Source organism: Malurus melanocephalus, unplaced genomic scaffold, assembly GCF_030028575.1.
Source record: "Malurus melanocephalus ecotype Western Australia unplaced genomic scaffold, MMel_1.1 scaffold_2, whole genome shotgun sequence".
NCBI lineage: Eukaryota > Metazoa > Chordata > Aves > Passeriformes > Maluridae > Malurus > Malurus melanocephalus.
In genome coordinates, this window is record NW_026623234.1 from 3,802,078 (window position 1) to 3,822,666 (window position 20,589).

At 48.2% G+C, this 20,589-nt stretch overlaps 1 protein-coding gene across 1 annotated transcript in view; it reads right to left on the reverse strand.

The window, feature by feature from the left end:
- Window positions 1-1,136: 1,136 nt before the first annotated feature.
- Window positions 1,137-20,589, reverse strand: part of LOC130573155 (transmembrane protein 263-like) — a 200,515-nt gene continuing 181,062 nt past the window's right edge. The window contains exon 3 of the mRNA XM_057365408.1: window positions 1,137-5,935. Coding sequence (XP_057221391.1) covers window positions 5,649-5,935 — 287 coding nt within the window. The 3' untranslated portion in view covers window positions 1,137-5,648. The remainder of the gene's footprint in view (window positions 5,936-20,589) is intronic.

The window sequence follows — 20,589 nt, forward strand, 5'->3', positions numbered from 1 at the left end:
ATCTGTGCTGTCTGCAAGGCTACATGGATGGCATGTGTGAGGAGGAATGGGGGGGACAGCGTGCACTTGCTGRGGGATGGGCATTTCCCTCATCTGCCTCCTCACAGTGGGCATAGGGGCAGCCCCTGGAAGAGACCATGTCCCCGGGTGGCTTCACCTCCCTGTCACTGCCAAMCTCCTCCTGTCACCAGCCCGGTGCCTCCCAAGCCACACTGCCTGACTGTGTCTGCATGTGAGGATGGAGGATGGGGCAGGTGGCAGAGGTGGTCGTGACAACAGCCTTATTGGTGTGCTGTGTGCTGCTCCTACCAAGCAGCTGGCAGCAAAATGCCAACCAAATAAATGGCTTGATTGCCCTGTTATTAGTTACTAAATTAATCCTTTTGTCAGCACTTAACAAATGCTGAGCTGTTGGCTCCTGGCCTCGACCCAGTAAAAGGGACACCCTGTCTTGTGCCTGATCCAGCAYTGGCCGGCTGCTGGGCTGCAATCCTCCCTGAGGGCTGCACATTCCCGGGAGCAATGCGTAGCTCTGCCTGGGTTAAGTGCCCATGGAGCAGATGAGGTGTCCGGAGTTGCCAGCTGTGCCCCCCAGCACCAGCACTGCCAGCCAGGCAGCAGAGGGGCTCGCTGCAGCTCTGGGGAGGGATGTCAAACAGCCATCTCCTGCAGAAAGAGCAGGCTGCTATGAGGAGAATTTGCTTCCTCAGCTGGGAAAAATGGCTATGCAAACCTGCCTGAAGGAACAGCGGCTGCAGAGCCAAAATTTCCCATCTTCAGCTGCTGAGATCCCACTTTCAGGGCTAGGCCAGCTGTCCCCAGCCTGAAAGCCCTCTTTGCACTGGTCTTTAAACCAACACAAAAAATTGAGTTTAGAAGTCTTATCCAAACTGTTCTTACCATTCCAATCAGGAAAGGCGCCTGCAGCAAAATGGCTTTTGAACCGCGGTTGAAAGCTATGTCCTAGTTTAAGCAGAGATGGAGATTCAGCCTTGCTTGGTGCCTCATCTAGAGCCCTTAGGGGAGAGATCTAATTTCCCAAGGAATCTCTAACATCTTCCTTCAACTGTGCTTCCTCTCCTCATTTCCCCCCACTGGAAACAAAAGCCAGAATAATCAAGGTTTTTATCCTCAAATTTTACTGTAATTAAAATACAGAGATGCAGAATATTCCCAGAAACACACTGCAAAACAAACCAAGCAAACAAATTCAGTAGGAAACCAATTACAGACAATGAAATGATAAAGAACTAAAGTGTTCTCTGGAGCCCAGCACTGTGCAGGGGACCGCGTGGCCGCAGTTTTGGGTTGCCAAAGGGCTCCTCAGCTCCTAGGGAAGCAGAGTTGGGCCCTGGCTCTGCGGCGCTCTCTAACCATCTCCATATTCCCACTCATGCTGTTGTTTTTACAAGGATGACTTTGCAATGGAGACACGGAAATGACCCACCCACAGGGACAAGAGCCAAAAAGGGAACCCAGAGAAAAAGAAGTAGGTTAGGATTTTCCACACACAAAACACAAGGGGACCGAGGYGGGTGGAAGACATGCACTTCTCTCCCAGCCAGGGGAGCTGCGGGGGCAATCACCCTCTGCCCTCCCAGACACTGCGAGTGTGGATGTTTAACGAAGGTCTCAGCAAAAGTTTCGGGGAGCTCTATCCATGGGCAAGACTGAAAGCTAAGGGAGGGATAAAAAAGTGAAGGATGATGAGACTAAGGAAAGGGAAAAGGGAGGAGAGGATGCGCCTGTGGGTCTCCTTTCAACCAGGTCGTGTTTCGTGGGCACAAGCAACAGCCAGTGAAGGTGGGACACAGGGCTGCATATAGGGCCACATCCCACSTCCACCATGGGAGACACCCAGCCCCATCATGGGGAAATCATGACAAAAGAGTGGGGGAGTTTTGGGAAGGTTACTGATAAGAAGGGAGCTGATATGATGCTTTGAGCATCCATTGATCTATCTAAATGGAAATCCCTAGCAATCATCATTACTGTGGAAGCAGGGCACAAGCCAGGCACGAACCACCACCAACCACCAAAACCCACATTTACCCACTCCCCTTTCTGTGCTCTTCCCTAGGACAAACTCCTTGTGCTCATTTTCTGATTCAAAGCCTGTCCTAAGGAACAAATTCTCTCCATGCTCCCTCCACAATTTTCTTGTTCCCCTCAACTCCTTCTGTCACCACTCTCATCATCTGGGTACCAACTAACTTCAATCCCTACCCCAGTGCCACCCCCTCCTATTCTCTACCAAGCTACCCCATCTGATAGCCATGGGATTTATGCACAGCACAGTGTTTGCCCTTGGTACCGTGAATGGGTAGTGAGAGAAGGGCTGCACCAGTAGCCCAGGTGGCTGGAGTCTCTGTAGTGGGGGAGGAGCAAAGATGGGGCATCTGACAAGAGCCAACAGCTTCCCCATCCAATCCAGATCCCACTGTCCTGCAATCAAAGCTGTCAGGAGGCATCTTTACTTTTAGACTGGGAAGACTRCCCTGTTTTCCCTCTGCTCTGCCACTGTGAATGCCCAGAAAAGCAGGCTGGGACTGGGTCACCATGATGAACTGAGCAGGCCGTTGAGTCCTGCAGAGTTACTTATTCCTGAATACCTGTGAGGCCCTGGTTTTGGAGTAGATTTTATCATCTACCCCTGCCTGCTAATTTGATTCCTTYTGCTACTTATGGCCCTGAGTTCTCCTTTAGCTGGGCTGTAAGAAGAGCGATTTAGGCTGTGAGTTTGCCTCTCCAGCTCATCTCTTCTTCTCCAGGCCATCCTGCAAGGAAATGGCAGTTCCAGACAAATGGCAAGCTTYACTCCATTTACTGCAAGGATGCACTGAAAAGAAGAAATAAAAAGATGGGAAACCCTCAGAGACCCTGTGGCCTTCCTTAAATCACCTTTATCCCATCTGCCACGCCGGCTCTGTACACTCAGTGCCTGCAGACAACAGCTTGGGCAGGATGTTCTGCCTCCCCCAGCAAGAGCCTGTGTGAGACAATGTTTAGCCAAAAGCACGATGAGCCTCCCACCAYCCACCCAGGGCTGGCTGCTGAAGGTTCCTAGATACTCTCCTCTCCTGTCCAAGACCTGGGAGAGACATTTAGAAAGAMGACTCTTCAGTCCCAACTGGCCAGAAACTCTCTTTCCCAGAGGGTTGGTGACAACACAGCTAGTTACAAACAAGCAGCTTTTAGCTTTGGGGCTAGAGCTTGCTCCAGGTGCAGCCTGTGATCTGGAACAAGAGATAAGATGAGCTTAGGGAGAGCAGAGATCCATGCAGTGCAAACTGTCCTCCTGCTTTGAGACAAAGGGAGAACAGACAAGACTTCTTCTGGCCTTGCCAACTGCCACGAGCATCCCAGCACAGTACAGGCACACATCAAGGCCTGATCTTTCTGTGAAGTTGCTGCCTTCAGAGACAAAACTGACATGTCTGGGTCAACTTGGCCTTCACCAGAACAAAGGAGACAAAGTGAGGAAATGCACACATATACCAAATGCTCCTTCCTCTTAGAAACAAAGATGTAAGTTAAACCTCTCTCGTGCTATCAAGAGTAACAAACTGTGGAGATCAGCAGCTTCTTACCACCGCAAATAGCAGGGGCTACCTAGCAATGGGTATGGAGAGTGAATAACACCAGCATGATTATCACAGGGACACAGCAACACACGTCCCAAAATGTGGATTTAATAAAGGTCAGAATGAAAACTGCGTCACAAGACCAAGAATATTCAGCAAAAATGGTGGCGGGGTGGGTGTGTGGGTTGTACTAAAATATTCCCTGATGTCTAAGACCTAAGCACAAGAGAGCAGTCAGGAAGTGCAACGACCTCCAAGGGGAAATGAAGATCAAGAAAGCTGGCTTCAATGTCCAAAAGATAGGGCTGAGAGAAAACAAACAGCACAGACGGGAGAAAGGGGATTTTTCACATTCCTTTGGTTTCAATAAACTAYGCGCTTGGGCAACAGAGGGCAAAACATCCTCTAAAACATGATTTTTCTTTTGACCAGGACCCTATATAAAACTATATGCTGAAAAGTGCTGAAGATGACAATGTAAACTCCTCTGCGGCAGTGGCACAGGTTTGTTTCCCTGGCTGAAGACATGCCTGTGGACTGACACACGCACGCTAACACAGATGCATATTTATAAAATACAGCACAAGCACTGCTTCACTTGCCTATGCATCCAACAGCTATGGACCTAGGCACATCACCTGCCAAAGCCAGGAGCAGCAGAATTAATGGTGGAGCCTGTGGCCTTCCTCGTCCTAAGAATTGCAGGGGACCTTGGGGTGAGTGAGTGAGTGCCCATTTGTGTTTGTGTGTGTGTGTGCAATGCCACGTGGCTCTTGAGCATCACGGGCCAGACTGAGGATGGCTGTGACTCCCAGGTGGGTGCAGGTGTCTGGGTTTCTGCGGCACTACGACTATGGGTGGGCTATTTAGTGCAACAYGGTCATTTAGAGGAGCGGGCTGGGGCTCCAGGAGCAGTGTGCAGAGGAGGAGTTGCTGGTGCCCTGTGCAGGCTGGCTGCTGTTGGAGCACGCTCAGCCCCTCGGGAAGTGTTCTCCAGCGTGGTGCAGCCCACTCACACCCAGGCCACCACTCCCAGGGTGCTGAGTCATGGGGAGAGCAACACTCTCGGCCTCCCCTCCATCCCTGCAGCAGAATTTGGGTGGCATTTGGGAACACACTTGCTCCTGGTTACTACTGACGTCTGTGGAGTTGAGTGTGGCCAAGAGACCAAATGCCCTTGTTGCAGACAGGGATACTGGAAGGACTTCAAGGGTCAAACAAAAGGCCTGGTCTCTCTGTGGAACATCACTGCCTGTACTGCAATATCACAGAGGCCTGGCATGTGCCACTGTCAGCTCCTTCCCCAAATGGGAGCATACAGCAGCTTTCATACTCCTCCCTCTCACCAAGAAAATCTGTACAGAAGTTGATGGTCTGGAATATGTCATACTCTGGTGAGGCAACATCCCCAGAGCTGCTCTGCTGAGTCTGAGCATTCCCTCTCTGAAGGGTGCAGTTCAGCCAGGGAGTAGGAGATTGGGAGCAGCTTGTGGGAATGGGCCCTGCCAAGAAAAGGTAAGAGGCGCAGGGCAGGAGGGAGGCTTCCCCCTCTTCACAGTATCTCTCCTTTGTGTCAATGGGACTTGTACAGTTTCTCTGCCAGGCACACCTCCCAAACACCCCTCCCAGAGCAAAAGGAAGGGGTGTTTCAGAGGCTGTCTTCCCAGTTGAAGTTGAATTTGACTACACAACCCACACTTCAAGCCAGGCATAGTTCCCCCCATCCCCTGTTACTCTCCTCACCTCCAGGCAGATGGAGCCTGATGCCTTCTCCCATCCCTCCATGCTTACAAGAGCAAGAAGGGAGGAAGGAAACTACAAGACAGAGACAACTGTGCCTTTAAAGTCCTCGGAGTAAAGATGGTTCCCAGTAGGTGATGGGAGTGAAAGGCATTGACAGTGGCTCTGTGAGCTCTGAGCCAGGCAGGCGGTGCTGAGCAGGCTGCAGCCAGAGTCTGCTCGGGTGCTCGACCCTCCCTGAAGCAGCTGGTTCCAACTCAAAGAGGTGCTGGGTGGGGGAGAGTATGGGCAGGTCGATCTTTTGGAAGGGAGCTGTGACAGGGATTAGTCAGCCTTATCCTTCTTCTTTGCAGTGAAAGGGACTTTGCTGGCGACCGCGCTGCCCACAGCTCCGACGCCGCCGGTCACTGCCGAGACGCTGCCCTTCACCAGTCCAACGCCAGCAGCGGGGACACTGGTCACAGCTGTTTTGGTGAGCTCCAGACTCTTGCTGCCCACCCAGGCAACTCCTCCCAGTGTGGCCCCCACGGCTCCGCGGGTGATGCTGAACAGGCCGCCTGTCACTCTCCAGATGACTCCTGCCTGCTGCTGTGGGTGGTCCTTGCTGGCATCTGTGGGGAGAGAGAGAAAGGGAATGTCACAAGTGGAGACCTTCTCCCTGGGAACCTCTGCCAGCCCAGGAGGGCTGTCAACCATGGCACATGCTCTCATATACACAAATGCTGTGCCTTGCAGCCCTGGACCTTTTGGTGCCTCAAGGAGGAACGAAGGCAATCTCAGGCCTAGCCCAGAGCAGGGAAAGGACTTTGTGGGGGTAGGAGTGGGAGCAGAATTGCCTGTGTGATTGAGAAGGGAAGAAGGCAGGCCAGACACAGCCCCAAACTTGCAAGCCTTCAGCAGTGCAAAGCAAGTCCCACTTTACAAGGGATGTAATTCCCCTCCTGTGTGTGTTGGCTAATGCCAGTCAATCACAAAGACTAATGCCAGCACAAAAGGCACGAACTGCAGACAGCAACAGCTGATGTTTGTGGGGCCTGCAGGTCCTCAGAAGCATCTGCTTGGAAGCAGGTCTGGGCTCATGTCAGACACGGACTGAGGCACAGCACAGACTTATCTGCGAGAGCTGTAATTGAGCGAGCAGAGATAGCAAACTGCAGTAAAGATACAGTGACAGAAACGTCACCTCGGGTTGTACAAGCCCTCCGGAGATCTCAGCTACGTATTTAATAGTGCTAAGACGGCGCTTAAGTTACTGCACTGTGTCACTGCTGGTTTACCTGTGCCAGCTGGATCGAGGCCAGCATGATATACCCACCCAAGCTGCCATCACACCTGCCCACAACACTGCAGACATAATGTTCACAGCTCACCACTTGGGAAAGGGTTGACTCTGAACTGCTACTCACGGGATTCAAACCTGACAGCTCTCCTGCTGGCCTACACACAACCCTCTCCCTTTGCTTCAGCTCCCTTTGCAACAATGCGGGGTGCAGGCAGCAATGCAAGAGCTGCTCTTTTCATGAGGCAAGGTGTTTTGGATACTCTGACTTAYGATTCACTGCCAGTTCTGTACATGAGATGAGTTATGAATAATTGCAAGAACACAATAAAGCAAGCCAGGCAGGGAAAAAAAGGAGTGTGTTCACTCTGAAGTCCATGGGGAGCTGGTGTGGAAGGTTTGCAGGTCTACTGATGAGAATTAATTTTCTACATTTATTATGCCACAGTAGCTTGTGCTGTGTTCAAACACAGGTGACAACACCCACAAAAGTAGAGGTGGGCAGGTGATGTAAAATCCATTGGAGTTTCCATTCTGGGAGGGTAATTCAGTTCAGAAAGTGGTCAGTCCACTCTACCTGTTAATGTTCCTAATTCTCCAGAATGAAATAGTGCCTCTGACCTCACAGTGTAATGAAATAGCTTCAGCTGGGGTAATGAATATTGTATTTCCGGCTCTGTTACAAAGACAGCAAAGCAGTGAATCTTTGTGCTTCTGCAGATGCAAATGGTGCTAAGTGGGAATCATCTTCAGACGGACAACCAGTTGTGACAGAGGAGCAGAAACCCTAAATGTTTATAGGTTATGCTTTCTTTCCCCCCAGTGAGTCACAAAGTCAGCAGCAGTAAAATAAAAAGCAGACAGAGAAAGGCAGAACATGGGTTAGGTCTGTAAAAAGCTAAATAGCACAGCCACTTGAGAATGATGCTGGCATTTGTATGGTTATCCTACAGCTTTGTTAGATTTTTTTTCCTGAAGGATGGGAGCTCCCRTGGCTTTATTCATTGGAGGATCTTGTTGTTAGGTGGAGAGGACTACAGTAGGATATTGCTGGCTGTTCAATCACTGTGATTTTGTYGTATTTGCATAAAGCACAGCTATTTCAGACTCCCATTTTTTTCTGACAGCCTCCTGATCCTGCTTATCACAAACCAGCAGAAGAAGCTGCAATATTCCCCATCAGCCTAAGCTGAGCCCTWCCCATCACCATGGGTTTCSYGATCAGAAAGATGCAGGAGCAGYAATGTTGAGGCCTGTTGGGATTGCCTTGGGATGCCCTTTCCAACACCAGTGTTCCTGGAGCTGTAAGCTGTTTGACTGTCTCAACCCTAACCCTAAGCCTAACCCTGAAGGTTGTGTGACGATCCTTCCCTAGGTAATTCTGTCCTGAATTCTTTTAAAATTCTGCAGAGTCTGGAGGTTCTTGGATTGATACATTTTCCTCTGAGCTTCTCTCAGTCTGAACAGAAGTCTCCCTTGGGCAGGGAGTCTGATGTTCACCAGCTCTAATGACTTGAAATAAGACTTAAATGACACATCTATCTGATAATCTGGACAGCAATATGGAGTTTGAAAAGGGCCAGTACAAAGTTTCCAGTGTACAGTTCTACCTGGTATACAACCTATTCTTACTTATTCCTCAACAGTTTCTCAAGAGGGCTTTTTTCCTCCTCTCCCTCAACGTTACTGAGTCCCATTGGCTCCATGTCCAGTTTAGCTGCCAGTTCTCAACTGYTCCACAGAGCTTATCCAGTACAGCCATTTCTGTGTTTTGTCTGCAGCCTGAGGGCAGGAAGAACCAAGGTGTCCAGAAATCTGTGCAACTGTAAAGCAGGACTAGGTGAAAACCAGAGTGGTCCTCCAAACAAGCACTGTCCTCCAAGGATGGCTGGTCTTGTGTTCCTGCTCTCCTGTCTGAGGAAGAGGAATCCTTTGTGTCCCAGAGGACTGCAATGCAGAAGCTCTGGGCATTAACACCCACTGGTATGCTCAGCTGCAGAACCAAGACCTATATCAAAGTAGCAATAATCTTCCTGGCTCTCCCCCAGTAAAACTGCATCTGAGGCTACCTGGAACCTGGATTTATGCCTCTGGAGCTGCCCAGCTATCTGAACTACACTAATAGGAGAATCTCTTACAAGGTATGGGAATGCCTGCACGTGGACAGCCTATGGACCAGAGAGAGGTGGGAACTGCAGATGAGATTGAGGAGGGGCGGTGTTCCTCTGCCAGCAGAGAGTTAGAATATATTGGAGAAAGTGTCAGGAAATACTAATGAAGACAAGACAAGGACAAAGTTTCTTTCTAATTAAGTTAGGCAGAGACAACAAAGCTGCAGTGCACTGGAGCACCAGTGCTTGCACACTGCCTGCATCTGCTCTGCAGCCACTCACAGTCCTTAAAACTCCTCAGAGAGAGGGATGGAGGATCTGGCCCTAGGATGGTGACAGGCTGTTGCACAACCACTCTAACAGCTCCAACACAAAGCTTAGAAAATGCACCACACCAAAAACTCCCAAACTGATCAACCAAATGTACAAAAAACCAAACCAAACCAAAACCAAATACACTCAGGTTTGAATAGATTTGAACAGAAAAAGATAAATCCCTTGTGACCCCAACCACAAGGGGCCACATCCTAACCTGTCAGCAAGCTGAAATAGGTCATATTTGTTCTATATTCCAGATGATGTGTTGAAAGMTTTCAAACCATCCCTGGTTAGTTTGTCTTCAGGATTGCAATAAACCCCACAGTAAGCTGTCATGTAAGATAAGCATCAGATTTACAGTGCAAATTAGTCTCTCAGACAATGGAGCGAGCTAAGCATTTTGTTGGCACAGGGGAGCCCAGATTAAGAGTGAGAAAGACAGCAGAGATGAAATACACAAAATAATCAGASAGACAGACACACAGCCTAAGCAGGGGAATAATTCTGTTCCCTGGAGCCCGTTGAAGCCCATGCTGCTCAGGAAAGCTCTTGAGAATCTGCGGAGCCCTTTTTCCTCTCCATCAATGACCTGGCTTTTTCAAGGGTCCCTTCAGCTTCACTTCACCTCATGTCAGCTTAGAACAGAAGAAGGAGAAAAGAGTTGAATAAAAGGCTCTCCTCTATGAATGTCTGCATTCTGGGCTGGAGTTGGCACCCCACACAAGAGAGGTGTCTCCCCACACTCTCCTCCTTGGCCACCATCACATGCACTCCCCACTGGTTCCCTTCCAGAGCAGGGGTCCTGCCCACTGGGGCTCCAGACAAACTCAGGTCTTTTCACCTGATCCTAACAGCATCCATGACTCAGGGCAGAAGCGAGATTGATAATAACAGATAGAMCTTTCCATGCTGCCATGACACTCCTCAGGGCTTTGCACTGCATTCATTTGGAGAGACAAAATGTGAGCCTGTGCAGGTGCCCAGTACAAACGGCACAGGCATCACTCTTGCCCTCAGCTCCTGCCACCAGGTGATATGACAAGCAGGGTGAACTCTTTACTTTAAGAAGGACTTGTATAAGTTGTTCTTTCCTACCAACTTGTGAAAACAGCCCCAAGCCAGGAAAGCAGTGTCAGGGAGCAGCACTGGTTTTGCATCTTTCCATTTCTTCTGGGCCCCAGGCAAAGGAGCTGGGCTGCTCAGAGACCTAATGTAAACAGTCAATGTCATGAGTCTGTCCCTCAGCAAATGTGAGAGGAAGCAGTGAGGTCACTAGTTCAAGCCTGAATTACTCCTCTGACAACTATTAAGTGGCCACTGGTTGATTTAGGCAGGTTYGCTCACCTATAAAAATGTTTGGTCTAGAGGAACAAGCAAGGGTTGCAGGGTCAGCTACTCACACAATTTAGTCCCAGCTTTGCCCAGCTCATTCTTAAGCAACATTGAGCAAGTCATTCTGACCTTTACTACCTCTGCCCCACTGTGACTGAGAATGCGTGATTTTCTAAAAGCCTTTGTTGTTGAGCCACAAACAAGCATATATGGGAGAGAAGTTTCCAATCCTGATGTTTCTTGGAGAAAAAAACTGGAAGTTTGATTCAAGTGCACTCTTAATGCTCTGACAACCCCAAGTGGATTATTGTTATTTTTAACCTTGTGACTTTTTCAAGCCTACCTCAGTTGGAAATGCATGGGGCTGGCACTGATGTTTCTCTTTCCCTTCTGTAAAGCAAAGCTGAAGTTAATGATCCCTATTTCCTTGTATTGCTGCATTGTCATGAAGGTTAATTAGGTGCAGTTGGTGAGTGCTTTAAACAAGGAAATGGTATTTGTATCATCATGACTGGCACTGATACGATTCCTGTTCACATTCTCAGCAGAGACACCAATGAAAACTTCCATTTCATATCTGGAGAGGTTTCCAATTTCCAGACAAGTCACAAAGGTGAGAGGAAAATTTGCCCCATCTCCATGCACGCCAGCCTGCTACTGTGGAGCTACACAATTTTATCCTGCGGCTGAGATCTTCATTTTGGGTGATATGTTCTTCGTCTAGCACCAGAGACCACTCTGACTGCTGGGCACAAATGAAATCTCACTGGACATCATCTAGCAGGACCCTCCTCTAGAGAATGACCAACTGCCTTCTTGCAAGCATCCTGTCTGCTGCTGGAGAAAGCTCAGCTGAACCTTGTAGGGCACATCCATAACAGGCATTTACGCCTGAGAGGAAGGAACTGCTGTTCATGTCCTTTTTGTCATTTTTGGATCAAAGATCAAGATCCTGCAGTGTCACAGGCAAAATGTTAAAGGGAGCACTATAAAGTGTTTGTTCTTCAAACACTCATGGTTTGCTCCTGCCATCAGTCCCATACTGCAGCTGCTGGAAAAGGCTTTGCAGGCTCAGCAGCTGGGCTCTACCCAGCCCCATTCTGCCCGGGCACTGAATGCTACAAACCACGATGGCTGCCACCAGCAAAAAGCCTAGAAATGCCACATTGAGTTTAGCCATGGAGTTTTAAACTTTAACTCTGCAATCAGCAAGACAGTGCTCATCTCTCTCCGCAACAGGATGGTTCAGGAAGCTGCTGCACACAGCAAAACAGGGGCAGCTGTCTCCACAGCCCAGCTCACCCTAGGGCTCTTCACTGGCACAATGAACTTTAATTGTTCCTTGCACATTCCCCAGGAGCAGTATTAACTGCTGAAGCATCTACCTTGAAGCACTGAGAGACAGGGTTCAGAGGGTAAACAAACAGTGATGTGGAGTGCAGGGGCTTGTTTTCCTTGGCTGAGCCTTGGGGTAGAAGCAGCCAATACTCTGACTCTGGAAGTGTGAGGCTTAGTTGGTTGGGAGCTTCCTGACTCTCTGAGAAGCTTCATGTCACCAAAACAGAAACTGTTTGTAAAAACACGATGGCATTGTTCAAACTTTCACTGGAAAAAGAATTCAGGGGGATCGACCTCCGAGCAGCTAATAACCCAGTGGTCAAGGCATTTGAGCGAGCTTGAGTCAGCCCAGACACTGCCCAGCCACAGACACCCACACAAATACACCACTAAATGGCCCAACCAGCAGCTATTTACACTGCTTCTGTTGAACTGTTTCATTTTTCAATAAAAGATACTAATTGGAGGAGAAACATAAACTTATCCTCTCACTTCCTAAGTGCTTTCAAATACCAGAGCCAAGATCTGCCTTGATACGGGTTTCTATTTCTTGAAAAATAGAAGTTCCTTTGCTTTGCCATCCTGCAGGAGGTGACTGGCTTTTTTCATCCAGAAATATCTCTTTTATATAGCTATAACAGYTTGTCAGGAACAGCCAGAGTCTCCTTTAACCAGGATATCTTAGGAGCCTTTGATTCTTAGAAGACTTCAGCTGCTCTGGTGTAAAGTCATGRTCTCTAATCAAGCTGAAGACAGGTTGGTAAAGCCCAGAGGTAACACTCCATGTTACTCCAAGCTCCAGAAGAACACAAATGAGTTGCCAGACAGGCAGTATCATCTACAAGAAAGGATATGGATGAGGTAGGAGCCTGGGGACCCAGCTCTGTTCTCGGCATTATTGCTGACAGCCATGTCTCCTCCTCTTCCTCTCCATGTTGCTGGCCTGTTTCAGCCATGGATGGCGTGGCTGCCCAAACAGGATGCTGGGGATCCTGCATGACTTCTGGAATGGGCTGGCAGGCAGGAGTTCATCCCAGCTCTGCAAAGCCCAGCAAGCTGGGAAGGAGAGAAGTCCACGTTTTGCAGAGGGGAAACTAACAGACAGTAATGGGTTGGCCTCATGGTACTTCTTAGAAACAATCTCCCAGCTCCCACTGAGATACTTCAYCTCTCATCTCAGAGAGAAGCAAGTGGACACCAGGACAAAGTTCTCCAAAGCTTGCCATCCTTCTGATGCAGCTCACAAGGTCTTAAGGATGAGGACTTACCCCTTCCATGGCCTGCAGGGCAGCTGRTTTAAGAAGACTTGTCTCATTTGAAGCAAATATAGTCTGTTACCAAGGTGTATGGGTTATAGGAAAGATGAGCCCACAGGAGAGAGCTAGAGCAAAACTGTGAGTGGTGTTGGCCCTTCAGGAAGAAAGAAATCTGGGCATTCCCCTTCTATCTCCATCACAAATATCTCTCCATGGTGGAATATACAAGATGGGCTTTCGCCACTGGCCAGACAGGTCTGTGGTCTACAGGATGTCTCAAGGCTGCTGACAGAGTGGAAAGATGATCSCGAAAGGCAAGAGATTCCAGCTGGAGGCAAGAAACTGCACTGTGCTAGAAAATGCACAGATGCATTATGGCAAGCATGAACAGCAAGGGACAGCTATCAGCTGGGCTCTACYTTTCCTCTACTTGTGTTAAAAGCATCAAAAGTGACCATCAGACTTGACTTGTTTGAACTTCATGTTCCTGTCTTGGCTTCATTTTCCACTCTTTGCTCCACCTACAAGCACTTGGATCAGTTAGGAGRCTTGCTTAAAAGCTTGGCAAGAAAGAGAACATGAAGCTGTACCAAAGGCTCCTTTTCCTTTTGGAGTCTCATCACTGCTACACTGAGATTTTGGATCACAAGGACAGGAATCACCTCTTGCCATGAATATGGACTCTTGATTCCACTTGGGGATCTGTGGGTGGAACAGGAATTATCCAGCAGACTCAACAATTTTCAGTGGCCTCCACCTTTAAAGCTATGAGGAGTAGAGGTTTTCAACAGAAAAAAAGATTCCTTATAAATAACCCTTCCTAGCATTCGAGCCCAGGCTGAAGAGACCATCTTTTTAAGCCTGCTCTTTGACCCACGCTAGCTCATCTCTTGTCAGGGCACATCACCTCCTCTGTCAATTCTGTAGCACTGGTTATACATTCTTCACTGAGCTGCTTCCAGCTGCTTGTGATAATACCTGGGACAAAAAGACCCCAAATGAATCAGAGGATCTTGTTAAACAGTCTTGTTAATTCAGCTCTGATAAAGACACAGGAGAAAAAAAAAATCAATATTTGTAAAGTGAAAAAGGACAAAATCCATAGAGAAATAAAGGTCATTTTCATGGTTCTATCAGGCCCTTACAAACCATGGAGAGTAAATAACATAATCCAAGCTTATGTAGGAAATAACTTTTCTTCCATGCTCTAGTGCTACCCAGTGGATTTGAAACAAAGGCAGACTCAGTTAAGCCTCCTCTGTCCAGTAAGGCTGAAAGTCCTTCCCATGACAGTGTGGCTAACTCACAATTTATTCAAAAACAATGAAATTAGGTCYCAGCAGCAGTTTGGGAAGGAGCAGGAGAGTGATATAGTCATGTCTAACTAACAGGAAGGTTCTCTAGGCTACCAAGATTAGACATCAAAAGTCTCATCTACTTGTTCACCAACTGCCATGAATATTTTGTGTACTCTGCCATTACATTATCAAAGGCTTAATATCTTAATCTATTGAAATACATGATTGTAACTTGTGCATTTTACAGCTGACACATCCAAGAATTTTTTAAAAATTACTCCTAGTAACGTTAGGAACGTATGTTGCCTTGGTGGTAGGGAAGGATCCAGGCCCAGACATTTCCTCTTTCCACTCYGGGAGCAGTTTAGCAACGGATGCTGACGCTTTTCAGCAGGATGGCTGGCACCAGTGAAATATTCATAAATTTCCCATTTATTCTGGTTGTGTGTTCCCTACTCTCCAAGGCACATGGAGGAATCGAAGAAAAAAATGAATGGCAGCTCARAAAGCAAAGGCACAAATTTTAACTGACCTTTGACTCAAAGAAATGACCCRTTCATCCCAGAGGCTATCCAGGGGTCTTTCTGTCTATCCAAAGGATAACAAGGCAGTTAAGCTAAAAGCTGTGTGCCACAGAAGCAGCTGAGATGGGGATTTACTGGGGAGGCACAGATATGCTTGCCTGCTCAAGCTGCAGTATGCAGGAACGGGCAGGACAGGCCTTTATTATTCTGCCAGCRGTAGGTATTTGATGGCCTAGTCTCAAAAACGCGCTCCCCATCTCAGCTGACAAGGGCAGAGCACTGCAGTCATGAGTGGGCAGGTATGCTGCCTCTGGGAGCAAACAGGCAGAGCATCCCTCCCACACAGCCAGGCTGAACAGAGAAGGAAGGGACCTATCCATGACGCAGACTGTTAGATTCTTCTAGTGCAAAAATCACCTCCTAGCTCTGCACCCAAACCTYTCTTGTGTCCCCTCACCCCTGCCACTTCAGAGCAAGCCAGCTGGTCCTACCTGTTGTTTTCCCAGTGAGCCTGTCACCTGGAAATCTCAGCCCTGAGTGCATAAATTAGAAAGAGCACTAACACTGCCCAAAGAGACATCAGACCTCCGCCTCCGCACTGCACAGACAAAGAGCTGCTGCTCAGGAACATGAACCTGCAGGTGTGACACTTCCCTTTGCTTCCTTCCATATTCATGTCCTTTCTCTTTCCAGACAGATTTCAATACTGCACAGCAGGGATCCTATCCTGGCTTTTGGGTGGTTACTGAAGGGCTCTGCCTGGTRCTGCAGGTAAATTAGATTCCTCTAACATTGTGGCAGGACTGCCACAGAGCCAGGGTCTAGTCCAGCTCTCAGCAATGTTAGGATATCTAGGCCTCCCTTTGAGATGGGTGTTTCATACAGTTGAAGAAATATCTGGAATAAGATACTTCTCTCCATCCCCTGTTTGAAGCCATAAATCAGCCCCACACTCAGCCTCTCATGGAGGGGCCTGATAAACAGGCTCTGCTTTATCTGAAAGGGAGGAGGCCCTGTTACCTCTTGGCATTCTCCTGGGATATCCCCTGTCACTGCCTGGAGAAGACCAGTTGACCATTAAGAATCACAGTGTGTGAAGTGAGGGAGCCCAACTCCCTCCCTGTTCTGGTTTTAGTTCTCCTGAAGAGTMTCTATCCTGTGGTGCTCCTCTGTTGCACCAGGAGGGGGAATGTCAAACAAGCTCCGACCCATTTCCGCCAGACCGTCCCGAACTCAAAGACATCCCTTCAGCCTGGTGAACCCAGTTCCCAGCACAGATTTCATGTGAGACCAGTTTCAAAAATATTGCTAATACTTCTGCTCTCATTTGCTTTAACAATTGCTGAAATTTCTCCCATATTCCTGACTGGGATAGTGATGTGCTGTGGAAGGCAGAAAGCCTGGAGAACCCAAGACCCCCTGGATCACTGTCCTTCTCTGGTGTCTACCTGTTGTGAATCATAGCCAAGCAAAGCCTGACTTGGCTGTCAGAACAAGGGCTCTGTGAAAAAAAAAACCAAAAAAACAAAAAACAAAACAGCTGCACACCTACAGCAGCCTTTCAGACCTTCAAGTTAAGACATTTACTGTCTTGATTCTATGATGCAGCCCAGCCTGGCAATGCTGTCATGCTTCTGCTATTGGGAAATGAAGAGCAACATTACCCTCCTCTACTGATTCCCCTTAAATTTTCTTCTGCAGTTCTGTACACACAGGGGAGCAACAGGGCAGAACAACTGATTCCCTTAAAAATGAGTGAGCATCCAAGGATGCTTTCAAGTCCACAGTGCAGAGCAGCAGGATCTGTGTGTCAGGTACCTTCCCAGCTTTCACATCAGGGTGCCCAGCTCAGCTTGTGGTCCACATGCATGCACATGCTACCCTCATTCTTGACAGGATAAAAATTCTGAAACTCCAGATCCCAACATGTCACACTCTGGCTTGGCTASTGCAATCATTACAGAAACTCATTTGCACCTTTATTTTCTTCTCTTTGTCTCCAATCAGATGCAYACAGGGAACAAGTGGAGTGACATGAATCTAATCAGCATCTGACCCCACACCAGAAATCCCATCAAGCTCTCTTCCAGTCCCAACAAGCTCTTCCCTGAAACAAAACATCTTGTCATGGCTTGGATAACCCCTGTGTATATTGTGGTCCCAGCAGGGTTTCTTAATGGGCTCAGTAGTTAGAAACTGAGTTCTATTTTATGAAGTACAGACAAAAWACTTTTCTATTTAAATACTATCCTAGCTTGTAACAGTGTTTTTGAGGACTTTTTCCCTACCAAAACCAACTCTGTATTGAGAAATCTTAATTCTCCAACAACACAGAGCCTACATGGCCTGAAAGTCCCTACACGTAGCATTTCTTGCCTGCTGTGCATAAGCAGAGCCCAGTAGGTGCTGGCTAGGGGGAGCCAGGCAACCTCTGCAAATCTCCTTTCAAGCATGCAAGTCTGACCTGACAATCACCTCCTGACCTTCACCTGAATGATGCCACGGGCAGGAAGGAGGTGCTGGAGGGGCTGGAAGCCCCTGGCCCCAGCAAACAGCAGCAGGGGCAGCAGGGTGGGCAGTGCCAGTGGCAGAGAGGAGGAACAGGGCACTGCACACCTCTGGCACCTGCGGCACAAGAGGAGGCAAACTTGGCCTCTCTCTGTGTCAAGCAGGCAACTCAGAGACTRGCACAAGAGGAAAATTCAGCTGCTCCTGAATTCATCAAGCAGGAGTCACAGACCGACTGCAGTGATAAGAGACTTGTGCTCATCCTCATTCAGTCTCTGAGGAAAGGGCTGGGAAGGGCAGTGTGCTGGGAAGGGCACTRGCCCACAGAGTGGCCACCAGGTGACACTTACATCTCACAGGAGCTCTGGCATRTCTGGAGAGCTCCCTAGGTCCAAACCAAACATTCCAGCACGTTCTGGATGGTGTCAGCACTGATGAGGCACCACTGCTCCACTGCCCAGATTGCAGCTGGTATCTCCCCATTCTGCCCATGGGGTAAAAGGCACSCAAGAACAGGCCGAGAGGGACTTTCAACTTGGAATATCCATTTGTCACCACCAACCCTAGCCCAGGCTGCAAAACTCACTGCTCCTAAATGCTGAGTCCTAAGAAACCTGAAATGGACTAAAAGATACATGGCTTCCAATCCCCCACCTTTCACATTCATGTTTAAGAAGTTTTACCAAGCCTCCTGAGGCTGCATTCGAGCATCTTTCCAGCTTGGGGCCATCCTGTGCATGCATAGGTGTGTTCTGCCAAGCACTAAAGGCCTCTCTTCCCCTACAGCGACAASTTGGCTGTCTGCTCTCTAGCTGGCGGATGGCAGCACCTGGATGCCGTCCAAAGGCAGTAAGTTTCTTGCAGCCGAGTATGTTTAGTCCCTCTCCTAGGGCATGCTCTCCATTACACAGCTATTGTTTATGACCCCAATTATCTCCCAGAAACTGGTCCTTGCCTGCAGTTAATAACCAAGGCTAAATGATCAAGTGTTAGGGCTCAGGCAAACTGGTTGTTAACTTCTTTGCCGACCAAGTTCAGAGTCTTTTACTGCTATTAGAAAGTCAGATTAATGATGCATAACAGAAATGAACTCTCCTGTGACACAGCTAGGTGAGGTTAGGAGAGGGGGAAAAGAATCACTCTTTTAACCTGGAGATATCAGCTGAGCAGGGAGGAGATGAGCCCTCCTTTAACTCTCTTCTCAGCCTCCCTGATATCTGGAAGACAAATATCAAAGAATATCTTATTTTGCARACTACTTTAAACTTTCTTGGGATCTGGATCATGTGGGCAGATCTGTAAATGAAATAGGCTCACTGACMAGGAACTGCTTTCAGAAATGTATTAGGTTTGCATGGCAAGGTTTTGGTAGCAGGGGGGTTACTTCTGTAAGAAGCTGCCAGTAACATCCCTTATGTCTGACAGAACCAATGCCAGCTGGCTACAAGATGGATCCACCACTGGCCAAGGCTAAAACCATCAGCAACGGTGGCAGTGCCTCCATGATAACACATTTAAGAAGGGAAAAATATTATTACGCAGAAGTACTTGTGGCTAGAGAAGAGAGAATGAGAAGAAACAACTGCACAGACACCAAGGTCAGTGCAGAAGGCGGGGCAGGAGATGCTCTATGAACCAACACTGAGATTCCCCTGCAGCCCATGGTGCAGACCATAGTGAGGTAGCTGTGTCCCTGCAGCCCAGGAGGTCAAGGGGAGTGCAGAGATCCTCCTGCAGCCCTGGAGGATCCCAGGAGAGAGCTCATGGTTTGCTGGTTGGAGCAGGTTTGCTGGTTGGAGTTGTGATCCTGTGGCAGATCCAGGTTGGACCCTGTTCTTGAAGGATCGCAGCTCATGGAAAGGGACCCACACTGGAGCAGTTTGTGAAGAACTGTGGTCCAAGTGGAAGATAGTGGAGCACTGTTTGCTGGGGTGAGAGCCCACACTGGAGCAGGGGAAGGAGTCTTTCCACTGAGGAAGAAACAGCAGCAGAAACTACACATGAAGAACTGACCATAACCCCCATTCCTTTCTCCCTGAGTCTCTGAGGGGGAGGAGGTGGAGAATTGGGAATAAAGTTAAGCTTGGGAAGGAGGGAGGGGTGAATTGTGTTAAAGATTTGTTTTACTTCTCATTATCCTATTCTGATTTTGCTTTGTAATAAATTCAATAATGTCTTYAAGTTGAGTCTGTTTTGCTTTTGATGGTAATTGGTGAGTGATCTCTCCTCATCCTCATCTCAACTCAACTCAGCTCAGGAGTTTTCATTGGATTTTCTCTCCCCMATTAAGGAGGGGAGTGAAAGAGCAGCTTTGGTGGGAACCTGGCATCCAGCCAGGGTCAAACCACTACAAGGGACCTCTTCAAAACTGCAATTTCTACCCTAATATTTCAGATTCCAACAGTTAACAAGAGCAGGTGAATTCTGCAAACCSCTGTAGGGCAGGAAAACAAGACCTCACTTCAGAAAAGAAGGCTGTATAGAACCAAATGCATAGAAATAAATCTCAGGTTTCAAAGCGAGATCTACACCCAGAAATGGATGTACTGTCAGCCTTTCCCAGCCTACTCCTCACTGGCTCATCTGTAAAACAGCCCTCCAAAAACTCCTCAGAAAACAGTAGTTTCAATCCAGAAAATGCTGATGCTGAATTCCTTTCACAGATCTTTGTCTTCTGAACATTAATGGGAGACCATCACCCTTGTGTTTACAGCGGCCACTTGGTAACTTACAGGACATAATTTTCTCAAGATTCACCAACTTCTACCCATAAAGTACAGAAGCCTGACTTTGGGGAATTACCACTATGGCCTTGGCAGTCGGTTTGTCCCAATACATACAGAGACACTCTGAGAGTACCAGAAAAATAAACCCAGGCAGTGCAGTTGTGCAACCCTAGGGTCTGGAAAAATGGACAATGACAATGAGAGGAAGAGGAAGAGTAGCTAGAATAAGCATAAGGATTCATGTCTGGATGTACATAACAGTAGGAGCTGGTGTCTACAAATGACTTTGGGTGTGGTGAGCTCACTGCCTGAATCTTGGAGTATGACTATCCCCTCCTGCCACTACACATATGCAGGGAATGGGAAAAGGAAAGGTGTTGAAAGGTCTTCTGCAGCCAACCTCTCCTGCTCAGAAACCTGCCCCTCTGGCTCTCTGCTGGGATGGCTGATACTCTAGACCTCTTCTTTTCAAAATCTGCCAAATACTGCCAAAATACATTTGTTCTACTACTCCACGCATCAGCTGGGAAAAGGCCRACATGGAAGGAAAACTGGGAACAAAAGAGGCACTTTTC